At 44.0% G+C, this 27,884-nt stretch overlaps 1 protein-coding gene and 1 long non-coding RNA gene across 3 annotated transcripts; one reads left to right on the forward strand and one right to left on the reverse strand.

The window, feature by feature from the left end:
• Positions 1-288: 288 nt before the first annotated feature.
• LOC124349212 lies at positions 289-27,843 on the reverse strand. Of its 2 annotated transcripts, XR_006920233.1 has the most exons (5): positions 27,642-27,843; positions 27,342-27,396; positions 15,127-15,202; positions 731-851; positions 289-489 (listed from the first exon to the last, which is right to left on the reverse strand). It is a non-coding gene; the product is annotated as an uncharacterized LOC124349212 (long non-coding RNA). The 2 variants fall into 2 exon arrangements; XR_006920234.1 differs by lacking the exons at positions 289-489; positions 731-851 and adding an exon at positions 14,274-14,652.
• On the forward strand, positions 5,480-23,503 carry LOC124348948 (5-hydroxytryptamine receptor-like). The gene is made up of 6 exons (XM_046799364.1): positions 5,480-6,010; positions 17,542-17,958; positions 20,265-20,398; positions 21,400-21,509; positions 22,119-22,182; positions 22,270-23,503. The coding sequence occupies exons 2-6, from the start codon at positions 17,589-17,591 to the stop codon at positions 23,254-23,256; spliced, it is 1,665 nt and encodes a 554-aa protein (XP_046655320.1). The 5' UTR covers positions 5,480-6,010; positions 17,542-17,588; the 3' UTR covers positions 23,257-23,503.
• Positions 27,844-27,884: the final 41 nt, after the last annotated feature.

The following is a 27,884-nucleotide window of genomic DNA, read 5'->3' on the forward strand; positions in this document are numbered from 1 at the left end:
TTTCACTTTGCTTCAACTGTTTCAAGTTCAAATATTTATGAATTTGATTGTTTACCCACAGACAAAGTTGTGAGGTACAAAAACAGGCCTGATCTGCAGTGTTTCTACACGTGAGCTATTTAATGAACCCTGACTGAGAAAACAAGACAAAAACAGCAAAATGAAACAGTTTCAACCAACTGCATGGCTCAGGAGTAATCGTACTCCGCTATGAGTTATAATAAACCCCATTCAATAGTTAGAAAGGAAAGATAGAAATGAATTTGTCCTACCTTGAAGACTGGGAAATACAGCCAGGCATCCACATCCAGGTGCTCCATCCATCCACAGAAAAGTTGAATCCACCAGATGAGGGATAGGTGAAACAGAGTCCTCGTGATTAGACACCCAAACTCGCAGGGGCGTACACGACGACATTGAAAGAAAGGGGATTTTTGAAGAGATCCTTAACTCAGTCGACACTGGAAGTTTCTCAAATTAAAGAGGATGCTGTATAAAAAATGTCAACAATGAGTTACGAAAAATATTTACAGAAACAATAAAAAGCAAGAAGTTGAAAACAAGACAACAGTTGTAAACCAGGGGTATACCCTAATTGTTAGTAAAGAGGGTAATTGAAGGTTTCCATGAAATACACCAGTAAATGCAGTTGCATTTAAGCAAGTCATGCATCATCGTGCAAAATTTGGCATGTCACATGCAGGTCAATAAAAGTAACAAAAGTTATTACCTATGTGATGATACTGTGATTATTCCTGATGACAGGAGGTCTACAGTCAAATCATATGACTGAAGGTCCAGCACAAGCAAAACTTAATTTGCTGTTACGATGCCTGGCTCAGGCCTCAAATCTGCAAAGAGGAAAGGTTTTTAAAGTGGATAAATGATGCCAGTAGTCAGGAAATAACAATTCACAAACTTGGTTTAACTCTTCTATTTAAGCTCCCATAGTCGGTGATATCCCATTTTTATTCTGAGCCTTTACCCGCCAAACAGCGTAGAGTGTAGAGCATGGAAAGCTGCGACAGCAAAGTTCACATAACGATGACCAAATTTTTTGTAATTTCATTTCCGTGCATCCACGTCCAAAAAAGTTATCGTTCTGTTGTTCTTTGAAATGTTAGTCTCTTTTTCAAAACTTGTATTGCTTCTCTTCTATCAAGCTTTACTTGTAAACGAAAAGTAAAGCAGACGACACTAATCGTCTAATTAGCAATACTTAAGATATCGATTAGAATTTATTCAAAATCGACGCCCCCCACCTTAAATTCTTACTTCCGCTGAACGGATCGGGACAATTTCCACATCACATTGTTCGTCTCCCAACAACTTGGATTAAGCCCACCCATCACAGACGAGATCAAAATAAAATTTTGTACGAAACCCCCAAATTGTCCGAAAAAAAAACGGTCCTAATAACCCCCCCCCCAGGACCCTCTTGGAAGACAAGAGGGAATAATATTTATTTATTAAATGCTGATCCTCCCTCGCCGGAGGGCCTTGCCTTCGCATATTCCCGATGGAAGCAAAAACAAAAATAAAAAGACGGCCCCCCCTTTTTTTTTTAACGGATAAAAGATGAGAATCTATAAGCGTGTGGGACGCACTGGGCTGTTGTATTTAGGCTGGGCCCATTTGACGTAATGAAAAATGTGATTGGCTTCCATCCAAAAGCACGATGGCCAGTATTGGATCACGTCGCATCACATCACCACACAGCCAAGCTCGAGTGAAAGGTCCTCTGGCTGAGTACTTTGTGCGCTCCTAGGAGCTAAATAGTCCATTACGGGGCCGGGAGCCTCCTTGAATAAGTGAAGCAGTAGGCGACTGTAATAATAATATTTATTACGTTTCCTGCATGGGCCTGAGACCTTAGCTGATTGACGATATCCGACTCCCAGTTTTATTGGCTCATTTCACTGCCGCCCGCCAGACGAGTATGACTCGTGATTGCACGTGTCGTTAATCTTCACTATAGGCGGCCCGAATCGTTAATTAACTCAATGACTCGGAATCCAAACGCGGTTGGTGGCCCTTTTCTGACTTTCTTCAAAACAATGGCAAATTTGTTTTCCTTTGGCAAAGGGCATTACAAAAGTTTTGGCCGCAACAAAGTTACAGAGCCAGGCATCGGTCCCAGAGTGCGACCAAACAAAAACAAAAAACAAAACAAAAAAGAATCCAATTTATAACAAACGAGTTGCGTAATACGTCACCCGGTCTGATAGCCAAACGCACCGACAACTTTGAAGACAAGAAAACAAAATTGTCTTTTTCGTGGTGGCTCTTTGTAGTGGCGACGAAATAGAAGGAGAATGAAATGGAGGTAAATGATAGGGAAATCAATCAAATGTGGAAGATCAAGAACACGTGAATGAATAGAAAAGAAAAGAAAACGTCGTCGAAATATTATAGACGGGCGCCGCTTTTACCGTTTCGGTGGGGGCCTGTTTATCCGCTCACTACCTCAATTAGACGTCACTGTGGGAAAAGAGATCTCCAGCACCGACGTGAAATTCAAAAGAGTCACCATGGCGACGCCATGAAAAAGTAGAAATGAAACTTTCTTCATCATCTCTTATTTATATTATAATATTACGTATATTATAAATATCTGATATCTCTGGGTAACATCTAGCTGCTACACTCTCCCTTTATATATTATTTCTTCAATGCGGGTATGCATAAGCATTCAAATAAAGGAGAAATGAGAAAAAAACTTGCGTGAACGAGATGTGCACTCATCCTTTGGCAGCCAATCAAAAACTCGACGTCAAAGGTCCAAAAAACAAACAAAACCAAGAAAAGCCGGGGGGGGGGGGAATGAAAAAAATGACAAGAACGGAGCATTTTCTCTCGCTTTTCTTCTTCTTTTCATCATTGATGATTATTTAGTAGAAACCTTGTACACGCTTTGATCAAGAGACAATTCAGACGAATTGATTTTTTTTTTCGCTCCTAATACTCGACGCATTTTCGTCTTCTGCACTTGCCCAAGAGCTACAAGTTCGCACAGTCTGTAAAGCATTTTCGATGTTGGTTGGTTGGGGAATCTCAGGCCATATAGCACTAAACGCCCTCAAGTCACTTTTGAAACTATTCCGGCTAAGCTGATAGACTCAACATGGGGGATCGAGACATGTTATCCACACAGCGAGCAGCTAGCTCCTAATAGGCTCCTAATTATTAGACTCGGTGTGAGAGAACGGGATACAATCGTAAATATGTACTGCTATACTACTACTAGGGCAAACAGTAGTTAGTAGATATATTGTGCGAGTACATCTTCATTATAATTGGCTTCTTGCATCAGTGGAAACTGGAAAGGCGCGGATGGAAGAAAAAGAAGAAAAAAGGAGCAGCCCTCCGCTCGCTCTCCAGCAGCTACTGATGTATACACTTATTATACGCGCGTATATGTACAGACAGATTAATGGCCGTCGGAAAGTGCTACTAGCACACCACCACCACCACTATATATAGCTCGGCCAGCGTAAACCCGACAGTGTTAGACTTAGCCGACGTCAATGTCTATGGCGAAAAAAGGAGAAAGAAAACAAGAGAGGGTGCGATTAATGCACTCGGCGGATGGAGGGCAAACAATCGGATTCCGCACTGCTGTTGGCAGGAGATTTTTTCTTATTCCCCACTTTCTCAAAAAGGGAAACAACAGCAGCACACCCTTAATTAGTCTGATGTGCGTAAGAGTCGACCAAAAAAAGAAGAAAGAAAAAATCCGAAAAAATTCTGATCAAAGCGAATTCTTATTAAAAAGACACTGGCGCCCTCTTCATTATAATGACCAAAAGAACAATGAGGGAGGAGGAGTTTGCTGTCACTTGCATTTTCATCTGCTTTCTTTTTCTTCTTCTTCTTCTCCTGGAGGACTTTTCTCCGGGCTGTTCTTCGTTTATTGCAATACATAAAAAAGCTCAGCAGCACAACCACACACACGACAGTATCTAAGCCCCCCGGAGGGGATATGAACGCTACACATACACTGCGGCCCGCGGGATTAACTCGGCATCAGCACATCGCATGGCGGTGGTTTAAAGAGAAAAAGAGGAGAAAAACAAACACAGAGATTCTCTTACTTTCCTTCTCCTTTTGTTTAAAAAAAAATTAAAAGTGGAATTAAAAACCCAGAGAGAAAATGGACCAGCAAATAGTCGAGTTTGGTACGCACGGAATAATACATATTACATTAGAGTGTGTGCGTGTGTGTCTAGTTTATGCGCGGTGTAGATCCCGCGGGATCTCTTTCCAGCACAGGAGAGAGCGGCAGCCGTGTTTCACAAACACCTATATGCAGAATATCAAGTCGATTCTCTTCACACACGGCCGAGATTTATTAGACGATAAAATAATCCGCCCCAATATTCGAAGCTTGTGGGGTGCGGAGGGGGGGGGGGGATCGGTAAAAGGATTTCTTTTTTTTTTTTTTTACTTTTTCATCAAGGATTTGATCCCGCTATTATGCGGGCCTACACGGCTGGCGACCTGGATTTATATCAAAATACACGCCTCCGACATTGTGTATAGTTTAGGCCGTGCAGTGCTGCAATAATAATAGTGTTGCCTTTTGTCAAACAAGTAGGCCTGTCCGCCTGATGTGGGTGTTCTTTTCCTCAACTACAACACGAAGCGGGAGTCACGAAGCGAGTGCAAGCTATATAATGCATGGAGGGTTCGCCGACCTCTTTATACGTGTAATACACATCATCACACGGTGGTGAGAAGCGACAATATGAGAGGGGAACGTTTCAATTTCCTAACGTCAACACGTTTCACACCCACAAACACGGCAGGCAATTTCGATTTATTTTTTCCATCCCAAACTACTCGACGATATTTCAGCGCCGAGTCAAATCGATCAAACGGCCGACCTGTTAGACTCACAATGGCCGTTCATTTACGAGAGAGGGTCTCTCGACAAAAGAGACGCTTCCCCCACCCGCTATTTTCCGTTCGTTTCGTTCCACCAGGGACCAACACACAAAAAAGAACCTGATTCGGGATAATCAGCTGTCGTCAACCACTTTAAGAGGGAAAGAAAGAAGAATAGAAGAGAGGGTCGACAGGTCATTTCTGCCCCCGATACTCTATTTGCGGACGAACAAAGTGTTCTCGGTCGTCACATCGACAACGAATAACGCGTGCTGCGTGTCTTTGATGGACGTATTGACGCCGGTAGAAAAAAAACGAAAATGCAACGAAACATCAAAAGGCCTTGTACACTTTTTTGTTGTTTGAAAAAAAAAAGTGCGAAATCCAGCGTACAAGAGAAAAATGGGTAGGAAAAGGCGTGTGATAATCATTGCGATGTCTAAAGAAAAAGGGACGACGCAGGAAAAATGGGGGCCCGGAATTGCTGCGCAGGTCAAATGCTGCGATCGCCGGGAAAGAGATGGGGCGGCCCAGACAGAGCAGCAGCAGCAGAGCACTTGATACCCAATGATACCTGTTCTGAGGCGGATGCTTGAGCTCGGCAAACTGCTCGACAGTCGTCTCAGTCTGTCGACGGAATCCTAAGCTCTCCCATCCGACATCCGCCTCTTCCGTATCTATATTCGATCCATTCCCGATTTCCCCACCAACAAATTCAACAAATTTCTGTTGAACCCTTTTCAAATTCTTTAAGGGCCGCGGCTTTGACACTCATCCATTCTTTTATTTCGGGACCTCCTTTTTGGTGCAGTTTGTTTCCGTCACGTTTTAAAAAAGTTTAAATAAGAAGTTGCCTCCAGCGCCATGGCCTGTAATTCATCGGGACCGGAAGTTTTAGTGATCCTTGTGTACTGACGACATTCAATAGATCCCCCCAGTCAAAGTGTGAACAAGAACTCGAATAGTCGTGTCTGGTGGGAGAACTGAAAATCCCTTGCCTCTTCAAATCCGACGAACGGAGGAGCCAACACACGAAAAAAGGGAAACGAGACGGGCAGACACAACAAACACTGTGACGGAGAAAAGATCCAAAAAAAGAGGCAACTCGAGCCAACCCCGAACGGTAAGTTTTGTTGGTCATAGACAAACACACCAGCCCGAAAACCGCTTATTCTTTCTGACACGTTCGCCCAGCATAGCTAACTACATAACTACAGCAACGTACGTCTTAGGGTTAGTTGGCGAGGGTGCCACAGCAGCAGGGTAAAAACGACTTGGCTCGTTAAGTTTTATATTGTTTGAGTGCGGAAGACAAGTCAGCTGCTGGGTGGTAGAGTATAGAGCAAGTCCCGGCGGTTGCATAGAGAAGCGAAATAGAAGAAGAAGAAGAAAAAAGTGTGTGACTCACGTCGCATTCCAAAGTGTCGAGACAACCCACAAAAGAGGCAGAGCAGCAGTGAACGAGCCTGCAAGGCTATATACATGGGGGGGAGGGAGGAAAGGGGAAAACAACAATGATATGATGGGGGTCGCATGACAATTGCCAGTTGTTGACTTATCTTGGAGTGCGTGGCACGAGCTCTCTCTCTCTTTTTCTTTTTTTCGCCAGGGCGTCCAAAGTAAATGGCGGAAGAGAAGAGAATAGATGTTGAACAAGAGAGCGGCAACAAAACATTTACAAGAAAAGAAGGCAGCAACGGTTTTTTTTATTACATCACTGGCGAAAAAAGAAAAAAGAGCGACTCGCACGATGGGGGGTTGGCGTTTGAAATGACACCCACGCACCATGGCAGCCGGGGTAGGGCGACAAACGTATAAAAGAAACGACTCAAACTGCCGAAACTCTGGTAGAATATCAACAAGGAGCCAAGGATCGAGCTGTGTGTTGTACACACAGCAGTAGCAGCAGCCATGGGAGCCCACGAATCACAACAGCTCCAACACGCACACACACACACACAGATAGATAGAGAGCGAGAAAGCGAAAAAAGAAAAAGAGAGAGAAGAGACGAACGGGGTTTGAAAGAGAGAAGAGGCAATCTCGGTAAGTGTATATATGGATGACGGCCTGATGGGCGACGCGCAGCTGGGGTTATAGGTTAGGAGCCATACTCACTGTATGTGCAAAGGAGTGTAAGAGCAAAAGCGAAAGAAGAAAAAGATCAACTCTTTCGTTTCTCCTTATTTTTTGGGTCGACCCCATCTCGGATAGTACCACCAGAGTTAGATATAAACGGTGTGCGCAAAATGGTGTGTGTGTGTGTGTGTGCCCCCCACTCCTCTCAAGATTCTCGACGGGCAATTGTCTTGAAACGCGCGCCCGGCTGAGGATCCTGCAAGGAGCGGGGGAACAATCGAGGAAGCGAGAATAAAGAGAGAGAAAGAAATAACTAACTGCTGCTTCAACAATCGTTTCCAGTTGGATCGGATTATTTATATACTCTAGATAGACACTGTATGTAGCCCTGCCTTTTGCTAGTAAATAAAGTCGCCATTGTTTCTTGGCATCTTCCGATTCTTTCCTTTTTTTTTTAGCCTCCCTTTTCGTCGACTTCTGGTTTTCCTCCAAACTGTCTATATATCCCTTCTCATTTTGCCTCGCTTATTACGACGACGACTCATTATTTATCATCTGCTTAGTAGGTCGTAGCCTTCGTTAGTACTATATGCCAGACATAAATTGATGACGTGACGTGGTGGAGAGTTGGAATGTGTCAAACGTCTTGATATCTGCATGTCTCCTCATTATCATTTCACTCCTCTATATAGTTCTTCTGCTCTTCTTATTATCTTCTCCCCCCCCCCTCCCCATCCGGAACCGACTTTAGCACTTTTTTCCGGTGGCAAGGGTTTGCCTTCACTTCTCTAATACGACAGTGCAAACGTCAGTGTATAAAAAGAAACGAACGAGATCGATAACTTTGCAAGCAGATAATATTTTAAAAAAAAAAAAGAAACATCCCATCTGATATCGAGACCCTTTTCCTTATTCTCCTATTTTTTGGGTGGGGTTATATAATATTCGATTACATCGTCACCGATACGATCTCTGTGTGTTCGACTCCTTTTGTTGCCAGTCTCTTAACGAGATCCCACCGAGTCCCCAATAATTCTCAGATACCCCAAATAATAATAACCGTCCGATACACACAAAACACAATCGACAATGAGGTTTCTAAGCCTCTCTCTCTCTCTCCCTCCCCCCACTCCACCCTACAATGAAATCAATAAACACGCCGGAGAATGAAGTGAGCGAGCAAACGAGAAATAAAGAAAAAAAGAAAAAATGAAAAGAAAAAGACGTTAGATATGGAAAAAGAAATTCCTTATTTCTTCTTCCTCTTTCCGGGGAAATAAAAAGGGCGGAGAAAAATAGAGATTGATAACAAGTGTAGGAGGCAAGCCAAAAAAGGGGAGAAATATCCCAGTCTGACTGCATCTGTTTCTCCAAAGGAAAATGGGCCAAATCAAGGCAGCATTGTGTTGCTGCTCCTGCTGCTGCTGCAGCCGAGAGAACCAATCACGCCGACAGTCAGCTCGCACTGTATATACAACGTCTACTATATCTTATCTATCAAATGGGATGTTAACACGTACGGGCAATAGGCATGGCTTCCTGCCTGCCTCCTTCACTGGTTGTCTAGCATTCTCAAAAAAGTTTTCGTCAAGGTTTTTCGCACCCGAGGCTTTGAAGAAAAAAAAACCCTTCAACCAAAAAAAGTTTCCTCTCTCGTTTGAGATTCGAGTCGTCATCAATATTGAACCACATCTTTCCTACCAAGTTTTCATTTGCTTCTTGATCAATCAATTCTCTCGCTCTTGGTCGCAGCTGGCGATATCGTTCGCCATCCACCGAGACTCTTTTTTTTTTTTCTTTTTTAGTTGGGGAAAGATGCGCATCACCGCCACTGCCACACCATTGACAGATGGGCCGTGTATGCGTGTGACAAGAGACAAGGAGGAACTACCAGGAGCTGCCAGGAGCTCGAGTGGGCCAATCTTTTGTCAAGGAGTCGAGTAGAGAGAGAGATGGGGGAAGGAAGAAGGCGAAGAAGAAATGAAATAGAAGAAGAGTGGCACCATCCTTTTTCTGTTATCGTTTCGATTTGGATGACGTCATCCAACCGGTCGCTCCTGTAAAGGTGTGCCTGTCTCCATCATCAAGTGGGCTATGTTTGAAAATTCTCTTTTGAAATTTAGATCCTAGCTATCACTCTCTCAAGTCAAATAATCTCTTAATGGAAGGGAAAAAGTTCGTTATTGGCCTTCTCTCTCCATCCCACAATTCTCTTCTTCACGGGCTTTTTCTAAGCGGGAATCATAATAATTTTTTTGAATTATGCTATTCTTCTCTTCAACTTTTTTTATGATTTTCCCCGCTATGTTTTTTTTTTTTTTTAAAAAAAAAGGGAGAATCAAAAGTGCTGCTCGAGTGGAGTTGCCTTATAATATAATGAACACGCACACGCTCACACCAACAGAGTTTTCTTTAGATTTTTTTTTTTTTCACAGAAACTATAAGGGCCCAGCCACACAGACACGCACATTTTCTCTTCTCGTCACTTTCCTTTTTTTTTTTTTCACGGTGTATTGATCCGGCAAGCAAGCGCAAACATCCTCCTCCCTCTCCATCCTGTACCGTGCCGACCTTTCTCTCCACCGGCATCCGCCGATTGATTTCATCCGCTCGACACTCGTGTCGTTTATCTCCCTTTTTTCTTTCACCTCCAAACGCCCAGCCGTTTGTTTGTTGTGTTAGTCGAGAGGAGGAAGGCGAAAAAATAAAAAAAAAAGAGTGTTGGATGAATAAAGGATGAAAGCCCAGTTGCCAAAGATATATCTATAATACACTATATTTGACAAAGTCAAACAGAATAATTCCGCCCACCTAAAATGAAAGGGAGGAGGACGGAAATCCTATTATTTGATATCAAAGGCGAGGAGAAAAGAGACGCTGGAAGCCGCCACTTTTCTCCATCTCACTCTGAAATCTTGTTTATATTGACTCGCACACGCGAAAGCAAATGGATTTGGGATGATGCGATCACAGCCAGGAGTGCCGGTGATGACGCATCTTTTCTAACTCTCTCTCTCTCGCAATTGGTCCTCGATTAAAAACATCGTTTTGATTACTGGGCAAATATCAAAACAGCTGTTGGGCTTACTCCCATTTTTCCTGCCGGAATGAAAGTTAAATATTGGCCGAAAAGAATCTTTTCTATTTCGGCCATTATTCGCAGATGGTTTGACTCTGAAATCTTGGCCGGCACAGTCGGGTCGAGTAGACATCCGAGGAGGACAGGAGTCGAGCCGAGCAGAGCTCTTGGGATCGAAAATAAATTTGAGAAAAGAGAAAAGAACCGTCGTGCGGTTCGACAGCAACTGAGCGAAATGGCCTCTCGTCTTTCTCCTGTTTTCTGCCAAATTTGTTTCCCTTTACACATGGACAGACACTCGACGAAACGGCTGGCCCACTCCCCATTCAACCGGAATACATTTTATACGTCCCCATGTCCGTGAATTTCCCTCTCTCTCTCTCTCCCCGACTTGGGAATATGTAGGGCACCGATCGTATAAAAACATCGGGTCGAATCAATAAAAAGCTCAAATCTCCTTTGACGAGCTGCTGCTGCTGCCTCTTCTCCTGGCACACGGACCAGAGAGTAGAATAGAAGAAGACGCGGAACTATTTCTTGGCCTGTGGTTTTTGCGCAGACTTTTTTTCTTCTTCTTCTTCTTTACCCCTGCGCGTTTCGTGACGGGATAAGAAGGGAAACACCCAGACAACAGCATCAAGGGAGTCTATAGAAGAGGAGGGAGTGAAAAGAACCCAACTGAGCGTGATGATATATACCACCTGACACGAACAGGCTGTGTCTGGGGTGCGCTCTCGTTTCTATTTTATCGGCCAAAAGAAAGGGAAAAAAAAGGGAAAACCGTGGGGCTACTGCTCTTGTGCTTCCAGCCAAAAAAGAAAAATGGAGAAATAAAAAGGGCAAAGAAAATGAAATTTATCGGAAAGAAAAGTTTCGAGATGTATTGACCAGAACCGGGGTAGGGTTGACATGGTCTTTTTGGTGCTCTTATCAAAATCATCCGAGCGAGCACAGTGTGTGTGTGTGTCACATCAGGGAGAAGAAAAAAAGGAAAAGGAACCCCCACGCGATATGATCCAACACAGGAGCCAAAATAGAAAAAAAAGTGTACACACATAATAAACTGTGTTTTTTTTCCCTCCCTCCTTCTACGGTGAACTGTTTTGACTAGAAAGACTAAATCTGATGAAGGAATAAATCAGACTCGACATATAGAGACGAATGACGAGTCCAAGAGATGGTCCGTCCCTTCATCAGATTTGCATCGACGATGAGCAACCGGGTGGAGAGATGGAAAGGGACTCGGAAGGTCCGGAAACCCATCAGACCACGGACGATGGGCGACGTCAGGACATCATCAACATCTTTTGATGTCGCTATAAAACACACGGTGCTGGCTAAAAAAAAAGAAGAAGAAACAGATTGAACAGGAAGGATGGAGGGATGAAAAATAAAATCCCTCCCAGCACCGGAGCTGTCCGGGCGGCATTTCAGTTTTGGAGCGGAATCAGCTTTTGTCAGCGCAAATGCACGAAGCAGCAGTTTAAGCAGCAGCGTCCAAAAGTTGAGAACACATTAACGTCATTCATTTACAGCTCCTTCTCTCTCGTCCTTCGATTGATGCTGCTAAACACGAGCGCAAAGTTCATTATTCCCATCGACTTTAGCCTGTCGTGAGCGCAACTCCCGCTAGCAAAAAGCCGGGACCCGGTTTTTTTTTTAACCCGTTCTATCTCTCTTCTTGGCATCTAGCGAAGCTCTCGAAACTGCATTTTAATTATAGGCGATACGGGATAGCAGAAACAAAGTAAAAACTACTTTTCAGAAAGAAAGGAAGAAAAATAGGAGCGACAGAGCGGAGCCAAAACAAACAAACTTTTGATCACAAATAATGGATGCTCTTATTTATCCCTCTTTCTTTGTCTCCAGTGTGTGTGATGTTGTTCCTACATATGTATGATATTCACAATCCTCCGCCCGCTTTCTTAACGGATGCTGCAGCGCCTTTATTCATTTTCCATTTGCCTCTCTCGCTGTTCAACAAACAAATATTATCCATGTTCAACGTGAAAGAACTTTCTCCCGCCCCTCCCCATTTCTTTACAAATAAAATTTGAGAATCCCGGGGGAGGGGGGTGTCTTATAGAGAGAGCAGAGCACGTATGTGCGCATAAGAAATGATCATTAAAAATGACTGGATATATTATCTAAAGGGATACAAGATGAAGTGGGAGGGACTTTAGTGGCAACTACTTACTGCAGAAACTTTGTTAATTCAATGGCCGTATATAAAATTGCGCGAGTCTTAATAATGCTGATTATTGAAAACGAGGGTAAATTAAGAGCTGCAAAACTTTCCAGTCAGTCGGGGATACTTTTGTTTTAAAAACTTGTCTTCCCCCATTTTCTTGTTGATTCCACAGATTTCATAGCAGCAGGGCAAGATTCGCTATCCCGGGGTAGGGAGAGGGACGCCATTCGTCATCCTGAAATTGGTTCCCTCTAATGATCCACTCGTGACGCGATCCACTTTTGCCGTTTCTCGCTAAAGTCGGTCGGGTCGTCCTTTTCCCTCCCCGTCTTCATTTCCCAATGCCATTAGTAATAAGCTTCAATTAAAAATGGCGGCGCAATCGACTCGACGATCTCCGTCCGTCTACACGGACGGGCGCCTTCTGTCGATTTGCATCCGGAAAACTCAAACGGAAGATCCTTGGAAGTCGAATCAAAAGCCACGGAAAACGAAGAAGAAGAAAAAAGAAAAACAACTTCCAAGTGAAGAAAAAGGGAAAGAAACAAAACGAGAAGAAAATTCCAAAAATTCCAATTTCACTCCTGAAAAATTTTTGACAAAAGTCCTTTGATAGAAATCGATGGAATGTCGGATCGCGATCACGCACGGATAAGCAGAGCGGAATTTCACATGGCCGCACGAACTCCCCCACACAGACGTCGGCGCGCATCTTTCCCATCTCGATACAAACAATAAATGTGGGCCATTTCACCGCATTGTGAAAGGGCAGTAGGGCGACGATAGATGCCAAGCAAATTGCCATCAAAGTGGACAACAAGTAAAAGGAGCCGAAGGTTCAGACAGAGACCAATATCGGCCGAATTCTTAAAAAGGAGGGGAAAATGAGACGGGCAAGAAGGAAAACGGATATATTTATGGAGCTGATGCGCTGGACTGCAGTAGATACTGCAACATCAGTAAAGGTCCATAGATAAATATCAATAACTCATCGTCTGTGTGTATGTGTGGTGGTGGTGGTGGTAGTTGTTGGAGGCTGTGCCGACTCTAAAAGGAGATGGACGGCGCAGCTAAGAAAAGAAAAGAAGAGTGGGGAGAGGCTAAAAGAGATCGAGGAGGACATCAACAACACGGAACGAAAGACTGGCACAAAGAGCTGCCGCTGGAAGTAGAAGAAGAGAAAATATATTAAAAAAAGCACTTGAGTCGGAAGAAGGAGCTAGGAGCGCGAGTGTGTGTGTGTGTTGTGCATGGCTCAAAGAGCCAGCGACCAGAGAGAGAATGATTGGGATGAGCTGTACATAATTGAATTGCACTGCGATCGCGCAGAGCGCCAGCCGAGTCCGCATATACTCCATACAGACTTGTAATGAATGTCGTATTGTCTCGTCTACCGACCGATTCCAGCCGAGTAAACAGACAGACATTGAGGCAGCGGGGAGGAGGGGGGGGGATGTGAAAAACAAGGACAAGTCGTCGCCCAGCAGCTTCCGGCGACGGCAAGCAATACTGGAATGGCGTTCGTCTCTTTGCCACAATTGCTAATAGAATTGCTATCGGACGCAAGACTGCCGGCCACCCGCCACCAGCGCAGTCGTATAATATTGACAGCTACAAAACAAAATAGCGACGAGAAACAAATTTCGATCCATGGCGGAGGAGCCTATCTATATTATCTCGACTCGGGACCGAATCTTATTGCCAACTTATATGTGGCGCTCCAGTTGTAGCACCCATCTGTCAGTCAAGAGGGACAAGTCGAGAGTCTTTCTTGTTATACGTCGTACGTCTAAACATAAAACATAGACGGAAAAACGGAATGAAGGATAGACTGTATAAGAGAGACTGGACCAGACCCCCTTCTCTATTTCTCTCTGGTGCAGCAGAAACTCTGCGAGTTCATCATACCGGAAACGGCACAATGCCCAATGCTGAGCGCAATTTTCGGACCATCCCCCCGCGCTCCTTGTTGTTGTTGTTGTTGTCCACATCTCAAGTTGGACGTCGGAGACTCTCTCTCAATTTGATTTCACCAGAAATGCGACCGGAAATGAGAGACATCGTGTGTCTACATCTCCTCGGTGACGGGTAGTAACAATCCAAAAAGATCTTGGCTGACAGTCACGGAAAACCGGGGGTAGGAAAGTTGCCACGAATAAATTGAATTTAAAACTCGAAATTAAAAAAAAAACAAAAAAAAAAACAGGCAGCAGCAGTCTCAAAGTTTTGGTGGGTGATTCGAAATGTTTCAAATCAATTGGAGTGGCAAGTTTCATTGGGATAAAAAGTTATAACCCGGAACGAGGGTCTAATTCATCACAGCGAGATCCCTCCTTCCCTTTTTATTCCTGTACATCATGGCGATGGTGGGGCCAGTATACATAGAGAAACCAGAGCCTAGACACACGCTCGATAAACCTTACCCGGAAAAACTTGTATAACATATAAATATAGCATTTAAGCCGATTTGCCGGACTACAAGACTAATACCTTGCAACGTCCTCAAGCAACGAAATTTAATGCCTCCTAAGTCTACTGTTGTCCCTCTCCATCTCTCTATGATGATGCTATTACACTAACCTATACATAGTGTAGCAACACAAGTTTGCAGACGATGTTGTAGTACACGGTGGCCGGGAATTATTCACAATTAAATCAAAAGCTGCTGAATTGATTAAAGAAGCGGCACTTTGGAAATGTGGGAGCGCAGAGCCCAGCGACAGTAATTGACAGCGCAACCCGGCACGGAGGTAGAATTTAATTGCGGTTTAAAATGGGAAACCGGAAACAGTTGGAATCTACTTCCGATGTATGTGGGCGTTTAAACGGAGTTTACGGAGGATGGAAGAAGAGTGACGGGCCAATGAATAAGCAAGAAAAATCCCGACTTACCGAAATGGAAAACTAGTTTCAGATATTCACCAAGTTGATTGGCACTCCCACACTCCGTTCACACCAGACGACTGACCTGTCAAACAAATTTCGAAGAAAAGTTTAGCGTTTCGAAAGCGTCAGTTGACAAGGAGAAAAAGTCACAAATGTAATGTTAAATGGCAGCGAGAAAAAGTTGGAAGTGCACACCCAGTGCCCTAGCTAGTTGTAAATTAAAAGGAAGAGTCAAGTAATAAAAAATTGAAAAATAATTGGGGTAACGTTACATAAATTGTTTCCCATTACATAACAAATTCAACTTTTGAATTCTCCAAGTGGTTAGAGTGTAATTAACCGCGTACCGTCCATGACCCTGAATAATTCCTTAACATTCCTGATTAAGCCATGACGTTTCAATGTCATGACCTACTGGCTTCTAACCGTAACAGAGTAAACGTCTACACGACGACCCGAAAGACCCGAAATTCTTCCAATTAAACGCACTCAAATTGCCCCCCGTTCTTCTTTTGTTTTTATTTTCTCACTTTTTCAAGGCGCGCAATGTTTGTGTAGCAGAAAAGACAATCGGATCAAATCTTCATTTCGGAATCAACCGAACCCAGGCAGATTTTGGCTGGCTGCATTCTTGGAATTGCAGCACTGCGTGCGTATAAAGGGCATTGACGCTGGCGCCTGAATGCGCTTATAACCCATTTCGTGATATTAATAATTCCACGTTCCTTAACAATTCACAGCCAGTCAACCAGTAGCAGGGACCGCCAGTCCAATAAATCTGTATGGGGCTACTGCTGCCGCTCTTGTACACAGCGGCCTTTATGGCACTACGTGCGGGACCCATATTACGACCATCCGTTCACCCTCCATATTTACATGCAAATACACGGCCGCGTCATAACAATAACAACGTCCTCCTCCTCTTCCATCCCAACGAGTAGGAGGGGGTCAAAATATTTACAAAACATTTTAAGCCCCGTCGTAATGCGAAGATGGGAAAAAAAAAGAAAATCAAAGTGAAAAGGAAGGATGACTCTCCACAATTTTTGGGTGAATGATCCATGACGTAGCCTGTCACGCTGACGGTCGCATCCATAAAAGAAGACGGGCAAGAAAAAAGGAAAAACGCGCATCCAAGGACGAGGGGCGAATGTCTGGAAGTCAACGGCAGGGCTCTCACTCTTCCATCCGATTAGATGGCTAACCTAATAACTGAGCACACGGAAATGTACTCTACACTAATAATACGGGAGCCAGAGTGCTCTGGCAAATGTTGTAGATCAGATGAGCATATTTTGAGAGAAGATAAAACTCCATTTCATTTCGATTCCGAGAAAAAGAAAAAAAGAGGAGGTGAGAGAGGGCAGGGCCCAATCATTTCCTTCCGCCGGCAGATTCCATCACGCCTGGCGGAAGTATTTTCATCAGAAAAGGCCGCCAGGTATAATGAGATACCAGCCCGGGAAAATTTGATTTCATCGCCCATAAAATGCGCCGCACCCATCAACCTATATGGAGGCCGACTCACTACTGCTGTTGCTATATGTTACCACCCTATCCAATCCGGTCTAACACACCGGCACACTCATTTTATTGAATGCCAATTCGATTGGCCGCTTCTTCTTCATCTAAAGCAATTCCAATTTTAACAGCCAGGCAATAAGCGCAGTGCTACCGTTGCTGTGCATGCGTCGGGAGAGAAACGATGTGAACCAGACACCTGAATCAAGATTAACGTCGCTCCCATTCTCAGTAATAAAATCAAAGCATTTTGAAGTAGGCTATAATGAAAAAGGTAACCGCGTAGAAAAACGAATGAGATTATAGAGAGGGAGGAATCGAATCTGAGACACAATTCAATTTCCAATTTTCCCGAATACGCGTAATCGGTTTACTCGTTGTGCTGAATTTATTATTAGCAAAACGAGATTGAAAAGAGAAGCGACAATTTCATTACGCAACTCGGATCTCATTTTCTTATGTTTTACCCCGCCATCATCATTCAATTGGCATATCCACAGAAATAAGAATAAAGTCGACTCCAAACAAATCCCAAGTAAGAAAAGAGAGAGCAAAAAAAAAACCCAGGGAAATGAAATTACTTTCGATAGGAGGCCATTAGGATTATTGATTCGTCGAGAGAGCTGCTGGCTATTAGTTATCCGCTTGGCTCTACTGCTGCTGCTGCTGCTATTACAGGAAAATGTCCAACTGAATAACATGGACACATTCATCATCCATATTCGGGTTGGTCTATTACACGCGCATTGGGAATACCAACTCTTTTCCGATTCCGCTTCCGTCGTTTGATCCTATTGTTAGACGCAACGTATGGGTCGATATACTACCAGTGCATATGTACACGCATCCCATTGTCAACTTCTAACATGTCTCCTTCTCTTTTTTTTCTGCCTTGTCCAGGAACATAAATAAATCAGCGGGGGCCATCGGAAACAATTTCTGCAAAGATGGCGGGGAATCAAAGCAGATCATTAGCGGCGGCCGGACAGGAGCCGCCGCAATATCTCAACTTATCTTCGTGGCCGGTGGACGCTTCATCATACTACAACTACTTATTGCACTATTGCAACAACAACAGCACGCCAGCAGCTGCCGCAACCGCCGCCGCCGCCGCTTGCTGTGAATGGAATAACTGCAGTGTGGCCGGTAATATTTTCCTGGAGGTGGCCGGCACCGCCGACGACAACAACAACAACAGCGGCAACGCCAGCGATTATTGGATCAACTCGACAAACCCACAGCGACCCGAAGACAATTTGATATTCACCAGCTTGACTTCGGCCATCTTGGGAGTGCTCATACTGGCCACAATCGTCGGTAAATAATACAATCACTCACGCTTCAAAACGCTGGCAAATCGATCACGGGTGGGTTGGTTGATGCTGGCCACCGATCGATAGAATTGTCGTCTCATGTCGGGAGGAGCTGGGACGAGTTGTATTATCATTAGTACTGCGATAGCACCCAACAGTTGGGTCGTGGCATATCGTCCGATTCGTGACGCCGTGAATGAGATGTGGTTAGCTCTCCCCTGGTTAGATTATTGCGATCCTTCCCTTTTCTCCCTCTGCATTTGGCTCAATTGTCATCAACGTGAAACCCACACACATCTGATGATGAAGAACGTGCCCGAGTCAAGTGATGTGCAGCTGCGACGGAGGAGAACAAGACAAGTGCCCCCTCAAGCTTGAAAATGGAAAGAGCCAAGAATAGGGAAAGTACGACGACGACATTTCGTCCTAAATGATGAATGCTTAACGTAATAGCTGCTGCCCGCCCTCTTGCAAATGTTTTTCCCAAAACATACTTCACATTTCCATCCAAACAAGAATTCGCCATCAGCTCTCTGCTGGCTGAATAATAGCAAAAAAGGGAAACAAAAAGAGAAAAACAAAATCTCAGGCCTCCCCCTCTCTCCAAACTATGAAAGCCTTTAGATTACAGCCGTGTACACTTGCTCTTGTGCATATGTCATCAGCATATGGAAAACTGCTGGAAGCCGTCTATTATGCACGTTTTCCATTACACACTCGTTGGGTCTCCAGAGTTCGTCTAGTACTAGTGTACATTGCTATAAATCCGTCTGCCGAAACTTGGATAGGGTTTGAACGAACATTATACACATAAATTACGCGTTCGAGATTGACAAGCCCCGTTAAAGGAAGTGCGAGTTTATACATACAACCCCCTGCTGTTGCTGCTGCTGTTGGCCGATCAACTTTGGCCGATTCCTAATCGACAGAAATGCCCAAACTGCGCACGTCAAACGCAAGTCGGCACCTTCACTTACAAAACCCAAGTGAATAGACGTATAGGCGCAGCAGCAGCCATGAAGGCCCTTTTGATCAAAGTTTGGGCGTAGGCACAAGGCAAATGATTTGTCTTGTTTTCTCTGGCCGACCCCCACTTTGATGGGCCCTTTCACCTTTGATGTGCCCAGATCTGATGGCTACTCATCGATGAAGAGAGCTCGTCAAGGATTCCGGCCGACTCGTAAAAGTTCATCATCAGTCAATGACTCTAAAAGAGGGAGAAAACTTGGTCATAAAAATCTGAACGAGAACTGATTGGTGAGTAGAAGAAGAAGAAGAAGAACAACTTTTCCTACGCGCGCCACTAACTTTCGCCAGCAGAAAGTCGTGGCCATTGGATCGAGTACAAAGTTGGACAAGAGTCTGAGATGCGGTAGAAATCGCCCCCAAAAAATTGACTCTCCTTTTCTTTTTTCCCTCTTGAAAGATTACGCCAGTGGAGTATACGCGAGGGCATCGGTCGAAAAGTAGATATCAAACAGTAGAATGAAACCAAGGAAAGAATCGAGACGGAGAGATAAGTGTCTGCATAGCATCTGCTCGGGGCGGATATAAATAACAAATCGATAAAGATACACAGAGAGAGAGAGAGCTGGAAAGAAATCTACGCTGCTCCCATCTTACGTTTCGAGATGCGGAAGGCATTCCGTCAAATTGAATTTTTCATGCGTATAAAAGGCCGACCCATTTTTACTTGCATTTCTGACAAGTTTCCTGGGGCCCTGGGAAAATAATATCCATCAGACAAGTGACATTTACAAGAATCGACACTCTCTTTTTTGGGGGGGGGGCTCGTGCCTAGAGTGTTTGTAACGTTGGCCATCACGGACAGACGATGGCTGCCGAGCAGAGCCCAAGTCGAGTGTGTCGATGTTGTCGTCGCTGTGTGTGTGTGTGTATGCGGTGTGTCTCTGTCGCGAGAGAGAGAGAAAGGGAGACAGTTCAATACAGTATCAAATGACGTGAACGTCGTCGAGAGATCTACACTCGACCCCCGGTGCTGCGATCTCAGTCAACTTTCCTGTAGCCAAAAGTTGGAACAGAGCGGGAGCGAGAAGGAACGGACGCAAACAAGTTCGGCTGGGCCTTCTGTGTAGGCTATAGGGGTCTGCGAGGGAGTCGCAAACTTGGGGCGATGACATCCGACACTTGTTGCCACGGCAATGCAAGAGTCTCGATGGCAGCTTATTAAGTTTCCCATCTTTTTATAGCCGCCACCGATCGTCTTACAACTTTTCTGGTGGATGGGAGACCAATTGGCCAAACAAACGAAGACATTCGATTAATCCCCATTTCTCTCCCTCTTGACAGGTAACGTGTTCGTGATTGCGGCCATCCTGCTAGAGAGGCATCTACATTCCGTGGCGAATTACCTCATAGTTTCGCTGGCAGTGGCCGATCTGCTCGTCGCCTGTCTGGTCATGCCTCTGGGAGCCGTCTACGAGGTAAACATTTTCATCATAATGGGCTCATTATTTCGACAAGTTACGGGTTGGCTGGGTTTATATTTAGCCCACGACAACTTAGCACAACCAACTGAAATTATTCATTCCATTCAAAAGGGTTCGTTATCCGCAGTTCCGGACAAAAAACAAACTTTCAAAATGGGTGTAAAAAGCGGAAACAGTCTAGACTCGACTACACAAAAGGGCTCGTGCAAAACGGAGAGTTTGGCCGCTCGCAGTTTATTTTTTCAAATAACTCGTCGCTTCAATTAACACGGGCCGACGTCCGTGCGCGGAGGATCTCGTTAATCGCCTACACTAAATCCTCATCGCTTGCCGGAGGTAGCGAACATACTATTATAGCCGCCAGTCAACAGAGAGCCTGATATACTATGCAATACAAGTCTTCTTTGTTGATGCGATATTCTTTGGACGCCACATCCATATATGAACAATAAAGTATGCTATATTACAGCCAGGCTTCCAAAAACCCACCTTCCAGCTACGCTCCAATAAACGGAGGCCCAGGGACTTCCTTCCGGCTTAATAACGACGCAACAAAGAAAAAGAAAAATTTCCTTCTGTCGAGATCGCTCGTTCAGCTCTTCTTTGTGTTGTGTTGTCGAGTGTTGCAACTACAAACCAGTAGCGCTGCTGCTGCCAACTCTCTCTCTCTCTCAATGCACGAAAGAGACACACTTGTGGGCCTTTACTCGCCTTTTAAATATAACACGAGGAATGGCATTAAATAGGGAAAGCCTCTTAAGATAACGTGAGAGGAGGCTGAACGTGAATATTTTCGGTTGTTGCGTGGCAACGCAACAATGCGTGCCAGGCACACAAGGGTATAAAGTGGATCGGCAGACGATGGGAAAGTGCTATCCTTCTTCCTGTTGCCATTGAATGTCGTACGACATTATTATTATTTACGTTTCTAATCTAATCTATGATGCATGAATGTGCTTTTTTTTTGGGTGGGCAAAAAATAAAATAAAAAACAGATCAGCCAGAGATGGATCCTCGGACCCGAACTGTGTGACATGTGGACCTCTTCAGATGTCCTCTGCTGCACGGCATCCATTCTTCACTTGGTGGCCATAGCAACCGACAGGTAATGAAAGAACTGAACCCTGCACAATCGATCCCCCCGCCACCCCACACACATCCCCCCAATTTCAGAGAGTATTCCAGGCAATCAACTATTACGTCATTTATCTCAAGTGGAACAAGAAAAGTTAATCAGAAAAACAATCCGAAACAAACAAACAAAAAACAAGTTGGGTGTGTAGCTATCAGATGCGATTGCCTTTGATTCAATTGATTGCCGTATCGAAAATAAAACATACCCAAAAAGCCATTTGAAGTAACTGATTAAATAAATATTTGCTACATCCAGTAGGTAGTAGTACATTTCCTACTTCAAAGAGAAAAGAGCTAGTCCGATTTCTACTCGGCGGGATGCCGAATTACACGGTCTGATGGTGACGCAACCTGCTCACTATCGGCAAGAAATTTCCAAGTTGATGTGTAGAGAACTACATCTAGAGCCTATACGCGCACATAACAAGACGTCTCTACTAAATCGGTTATTATACGGGGTTGGGATTTTCCTTTGAACTATTTTGGGGCATCCGATTCGATTGAGACTCTGACAGTTATCCCCCCTCCTATCTGTTACCTAAGTTACTGTTTGCTAACTTATTACTCTTTGATTAAAAAGATACTGGGCCGTGACTAATCTGGACTACATCCACAATCGCAATGTCAGTCGCATCGGGACGATGGTAAAGTCAAAATGATTCCGTTGCATCATCATATGGATGCTTCTTTGCTAACAACCTTTTATCCCTTTTTGGATGTTATGGATGAAGATTTTCCTCGTCTGGGCTGTTGCGCTGATTGTATCCGTTGCGCCGCTGTTCGGTTGGAAAGACGCCGAATTCCTGGACCGAGTCAACATCCAGCAGCGCTGCCTCATCAGTCAAGACGTTTCCTATCAAATCTTTGCCACTTGCGCCACATTCTACGTCCCTTTGGCCGTCATTCTCATCGTTTATTGGAAGATCTTCCAGACGGCCAGGCGGAGGATACGCAAACGTCCCAATCAGAACCATCAGCAGGAGCAGCAGCTGGACCACCACGGCGGCCACCTCAATCACGACGCCAACGACAATCGAAAAATGATGCGCCGCTGGTTCAAGTGTCCGGCAGCTGGCGCCTCATCGTCGGCCGAAGAATCGGAACACATCAAAGAAGACGAGCCACCTGCTAGGACCAGCTCAGACGACGCCATGGCCATCGCCACCGCAGACGACGGCGGCCAGCACACACCCAATCAGCAGACGACGGCCTTCACCATCGAAATTCCCGACGTCAACGCCGCAATGCCCATCACGCCGGAGAGCAACGCGGCCGTGGCGGCCGTCGCCAACCGGCAGTCGCCGCTCAACGGTTCGACCGTGGCTCTGAGCAGCAGTCCCGTCATTATCAAACCACCGTCGGCGGGTCCGGCGGCGACGGCCAGAACGACCGAGAACGCAGTGCGGAAGAAAAGAGAGACGCTGGAAGCGAAACGTGAGCGCAAGGCGGCCAAGACGCTGGCCATCATCACGGGCGCCTTCGTTGTCTGTTGGCTGCCGTTTTTCGTCTGCGCCCTGCTGATGCCTTTGAGACCCGACTGGGTCTTTGATGAGACAATGCTGTCCGTCTTCCTCTGGCTCGGCTATTTCAATTCAACGCTCAACCCCATCATCTACACCATCTTCAGCCCGGAATTCCGGCAAGCCTTCAAGCGGCTACTTTGCGGCAAGGCGGCCGTCAACGGAACTTCGGCGTATCGACCACGAAAACTTCGTTGAATACAAAACAAATTCACCACCTACCATAACCAGAAAACAACACGAAAAAAAAGAAAATAAAATCCCCAGTGTGCTGGATGTACAATTTGTGTGAGAGTGAATATTTGTTACTGTATAAATATTGATGTAGAGAAAAATAATTTCCAACATAAACATTTACGCATTTAGATAGACGGGTTGCGCCATATTACGTGTTACATAATATATTCTAACATCAAATCTATTCTATTTATCTAATCGAATCAAACCCCCCCCCCCAAAAAAAAAAAAAAATTGACCTTTAATTGTTTTTCAGAAATCCTTTTTGATATCTCATCATCATTCAATGGTTCCCTTGCATCCCTTAACCTTTGCTTCTCTTATGAAAAAGTTATGAAACCCTCAGCCCAGCGGCGGAGAGTTCGGCGAAACATTTCCAGTATGCAACGGTGAATTTCTTTTATTTTAGACAATTCATCTTTTGATACGATTTATATCATACACCCAAACATGGAAAAGGGTTGAAAAAGTGTTTTATATAAAAAAGAAAAATGATTAAACCTCAAATGCCAAGCATAAAAAATTTAAAAAAGGAAAAAAAAAAAATAATCATAAATAACCTCCTCCCCTTACTATATATCACGGTCCACCTGTCACTAGCGGAACACCCACGACTCACGAATTATAACGACAAAATTATGTATATACGCATAAATCAATTTGATTAAACTTTTGCAAAAAGTTTTTATTCGACGCCGGGACAAATAAGAACAAAAAAAGTAAAATAACAAAAAAAAGGAAAAGAGATTGTAAGGAAAGAGGAGCGCGGTGCGTGCGTGATACACATGTTGTTGTGCTGTTGTCACGGACGGTGAATGTATAACACGATATGTTGTGTGTATGTTAATGTTTGCGTGTTTGGATTATTGCTACCTTTTATTTGTTTTCTGTTTTTATCTCTTTCCATTTTTTGGCGTGTTTCCGTTTCGGTGGCCAAAATGTTGTAAATAAAAATTCGAATTTATGTCATAACAAATAAATCCAAATCCCATCGCGGGGGCGACCGTCTGTTTCAATGAAATGGCGTTGCGATACAAGACGGGAGAGAAAGCTATAGAGAAACAATTCTATTCGCGGTTCACTAATCAAATTGTTTCCATGTTGTTTATTTGTTTTTCCAATAATAAATCTGCAACCGGCGGGAGCCAATCTAATAACTTTTTATTGGCGTGGAATCGGTATAAAAAAGAAAAAGAATAAAAAAAAACCTGATGAAATGCCTTTCGTAATTGAATTCTGTACACCTGATGCTGTTTTGGAGCTCCCAATTCATTCGCTCGGCAATTCAATTAATTTAAGGCCTCCCCTTGTGTGGAGAAGGACTGCACAAAATATTCAGGAAGAGCCACCATCTAGCGGTCATACTACCAGTCCTCGATAGAACGGGTATATCACGCACACACAATGAAGGATCATCGAATAAATCAATAGACGTGAAAACAAGTCTAGCAATATATTCATCGCACATTATAAACGATGAATTGGAATCGGGACAATAAACAACTGGCGTCTGCAATTCTTTTCATTTTCTTTTGCTTGCTTTTCCGGAAAGAAATGTGATTACGTCGCCAAGGTCAATCAGTCCACCCAGAAAAGAAGAGTCGTGTCGCCCATTGGTTCCGGATTCTATTATTACGTTTTTTGTCACCAGCCATGAATGAAAAACAAATCTATTGGTGCCTTTCAGAAAGTCGGTGCTGCCTAGACAGCCGTGTTAGTCCGCGGTCACAAACGAGTTGTAATGAACATGCCGTGACCGAGTCTCACCACACAAATCTCCGCTAGAGCTGGCCGGGGGGGGGGGGGAGATATTCTATGGGCGCCCAATTGATTGATTGATTATGTCCATTAAAAAAAAAAAGATGGGAGAAACGTTTCCATCTCATTTTCTCTGCAATTTATAGCCATTTTTCGCACATTGATTTCTGACATCTGCTGCCGTCATCAAAACGACCCCGGAACTTTAGGTTATTATCCTTTTCCTTTCAGAATTTTTGTTTTCCCTCTTATTAGAAATCGGATGGAGCTTTTCTCTTCCGTCTTCATTATTCGGTCGGGTTCACATCAAAAACATAAATATCCTCCGCCAAAAGAAAAAAAAAGAAAACGGAATCTTGGACACGGAAGAAAAGCAACAAAACATTCAGGCGGCCGCTAGCGGTTCATCCGGCTGGAATTAGGCGCGCTCATCCTTCTTTAAATAAAAAAAATAATAATAAATAGACAGCCCAGACCCCACAAGAAGGTCATTATCCCCAAAAAATGTTTTCGTTGGAAGAAAATCTTTTTGCCGCTCGGATTGGTCGCGCAAATTCGACGCAGACACGATTTTAGTGATGGGTGGGGGAAGAAGGGCCGACGGCGGAAGATGATTACGTTTTCTGCGTCCTGGACGCACATTCCCCTTCTGTTGCCACACGCCCTCAACAGATCATCGTCAGTTTCTTGGAAAAAGTGTTCACGCTACATAATTATGTGCGTCTCCGAAGCGTTGTTCGCACAGCCGACAGATGGCGGTGAAAGCTATTGCTCACGTTCAATTATTATTATCGAGAAAATTGGGTGGAGACGGGCAGCATTTGGCCGGCGGTGAAATATATGATTGGCGTGACCGAGTGTCGTGTCGGGAGCGCATCAAAAAATCGTTTCCCAAGAAAAACAACGGCAAATACTCGTTTAGAAAGAGAATTTGAACGGAGACATTGAAGAGTATCGAAAATAAACGGCGGCGATGACGGCGAGCGACGCTGTTACTATGGAGCGACTAGTTTAGCGTGACAAAAAAGAGGGTAGGACCAAAAAGGAAAAACGACAAGTCTAACGTAATAGAGGGTGTGTGTGTGTGCGGTGTGTTCGAATCGTATTCAATCCACGGCGTCGCGAATTGTGCCTGGCAACGGGCATTGAATGTCTTTTTTGTCGTGTAAAACACAAAATAAAATAAATAAAAAATCCCGATTTTCCCCGTCTGCAACATCCGTCAGTCAGGGCCCACATCTCTGGCGGAAAGGCACGTGGCTCACCCTGTTTGACTATGGAGACAGAATAACTAAATTATCACTTTCACATGGGATCCTTGCTGCTACAAAGTCGACGCAATCCGTCACGGAACAACCGTAAAAAGTAAAGAAAAAGAAATCAACTTCTTTTTTTTTTTCATTCGGCGGATCAATAAGGTCCTTTACTATACTACTGCTACTATTGTTTATACCGGATTAGAACGCAACTATATATATACAGCACTGATGTACACGCCGAGAAAAGAAGAGAGAAAAAAACGAACGGCAAGAGGCAGCAGAAGATAGGTCATGTGGTCTACGAATCGATCGAATGCCACTCGCTACAATAAGTTTCTGCACAATGTCCATTGGCAGTCAAGGAATCACTTCAACATGTGACGTACGTCAAGAATTTCTCTAGGGAGTTGTGTTAACTCAAACTAGAAGATAATAACGACATGTTTGTCGAATTCATCCGTTTGCGATAACAAGCGAACGGAGAATTATTCCAGGAATTTGACAGTGGAAGGGAGGGAGAGCCATTTTTCATCATTCAAATAGCTGGAAATAAAAAATATCTGTTCCCTCGAGTCTAGCTGATTAATAAAAGAAAATTGGATGAAAAAAAAAGAAACAAAACACTTTTTTTTTCAATCGATCGAATCGCTTTAAGGCTTAAAAAAAAAAGAGAGAGAACAAAAGGAGGAATTGCCAATATAACATGATGATGGAAACTCTAGTGAAACAGAAATTTTTATGTAGTTGTTTCACAGGAATTTTCCTTGAGGGGAACCAGGGGGTTTGCTCAAGTAGCTTCCAGTTGGAAGGAGAAAAAATACCCAAACATAGCACGAGAGTTTGAAAGCTCATCGTTGTCTATCGGTTTCCTATTTCCAATATAGCGAGTACATACGCCTAGGGACTCTCGAGTGGACGACCAAGAGTCAAAAATAATGTGACTCGGATATTTATGTGTGATGGTAGCAGCATGGTAGTACATGTGGGTATATATAGACATTCTGAGATTGATATGGTAACTGAGCTTACCGTTTGTAGTCCTGGTTGCAGTCACAGCTTCATTGTCATGGATGTAATGCCAATCCTAAGTGAGAGACAATCAAAATAAGTCATGATACGAAACTTGCCACATCATCTCTTGAATTTACGATGATATTTGCAAGTGCATCATACAAATAAATCAGCTTCACAAGTTGCATCAAGTAGAGTGCTCTGTCAATCAGACATTAAATATGAACTTTGTAAATGTAACAATTAAGTTTCACTGTAGTTTATCGTGTTTTCCTATCTGCCACGTTCTATAATGGGTAAGACTAATTTGCACATTACCTGGTGGTATCCACTGAATCGTTAATTCTCCAGGAGACAGCAGTTGACTCGTCAAATAGTTAATCAAAGCTCTTCGTAAACAGCTTTTCGCGGTATACAAAATATTGAGCACTTGCCAACGACCAATTGAGCAGAGTTGTAATCGTCGTCGCCCATTAAAAAAAGATTAGCATCGGGCGCGAAAATCGATATGACAGTCAAAAACTTTCCAACATGCGAATGGTCAATTCGTCTGCACTTGAA

This window comes from Daphnia pulicaria, chromosome 7 (genome assembly GCF_021234035.1).
Source record: "Daphnia pulicaria isolate SC F1-1A chromosome 7, SC_F0-13Bv2, whole genome shotgun sequence".
In the NCBI taxonomy this organism is placed as follows: Eukaryota; Metazoa; Arthropoda; class Branchiopoda; order Diplostraca; family Daphniidae; genus Daphnia; species Daphnia pulicaria.

What these genes read in the sequence shown, in the direction of transcription:
- LOC124348948 (XM_046799364.1), top strand. Translation starts at nt 17,589, where the DNA reads ATGGCGGGGAATCAAAGCAGATCATTAGCGGCGGCCGGACAGGAGCCG. An exon ending in CATACTGGCCACAATCGTCG is followed by an intron (nt 17,959 to 20,264) that starts GTAAATAATACA and finishes CCCTCTTGACAG; the next exon opens with GTAACGTGTTCGTGATTGCG. An exon ending in TCAGTCGCATCGGGACGATG is followed by an intron (nt 22,183 to 22,269) that starts GTAAAGTCAAAA and finishes TTATGGATGAAG; the next exon opens with ATTTTCCTCGTCTGGGCTGT.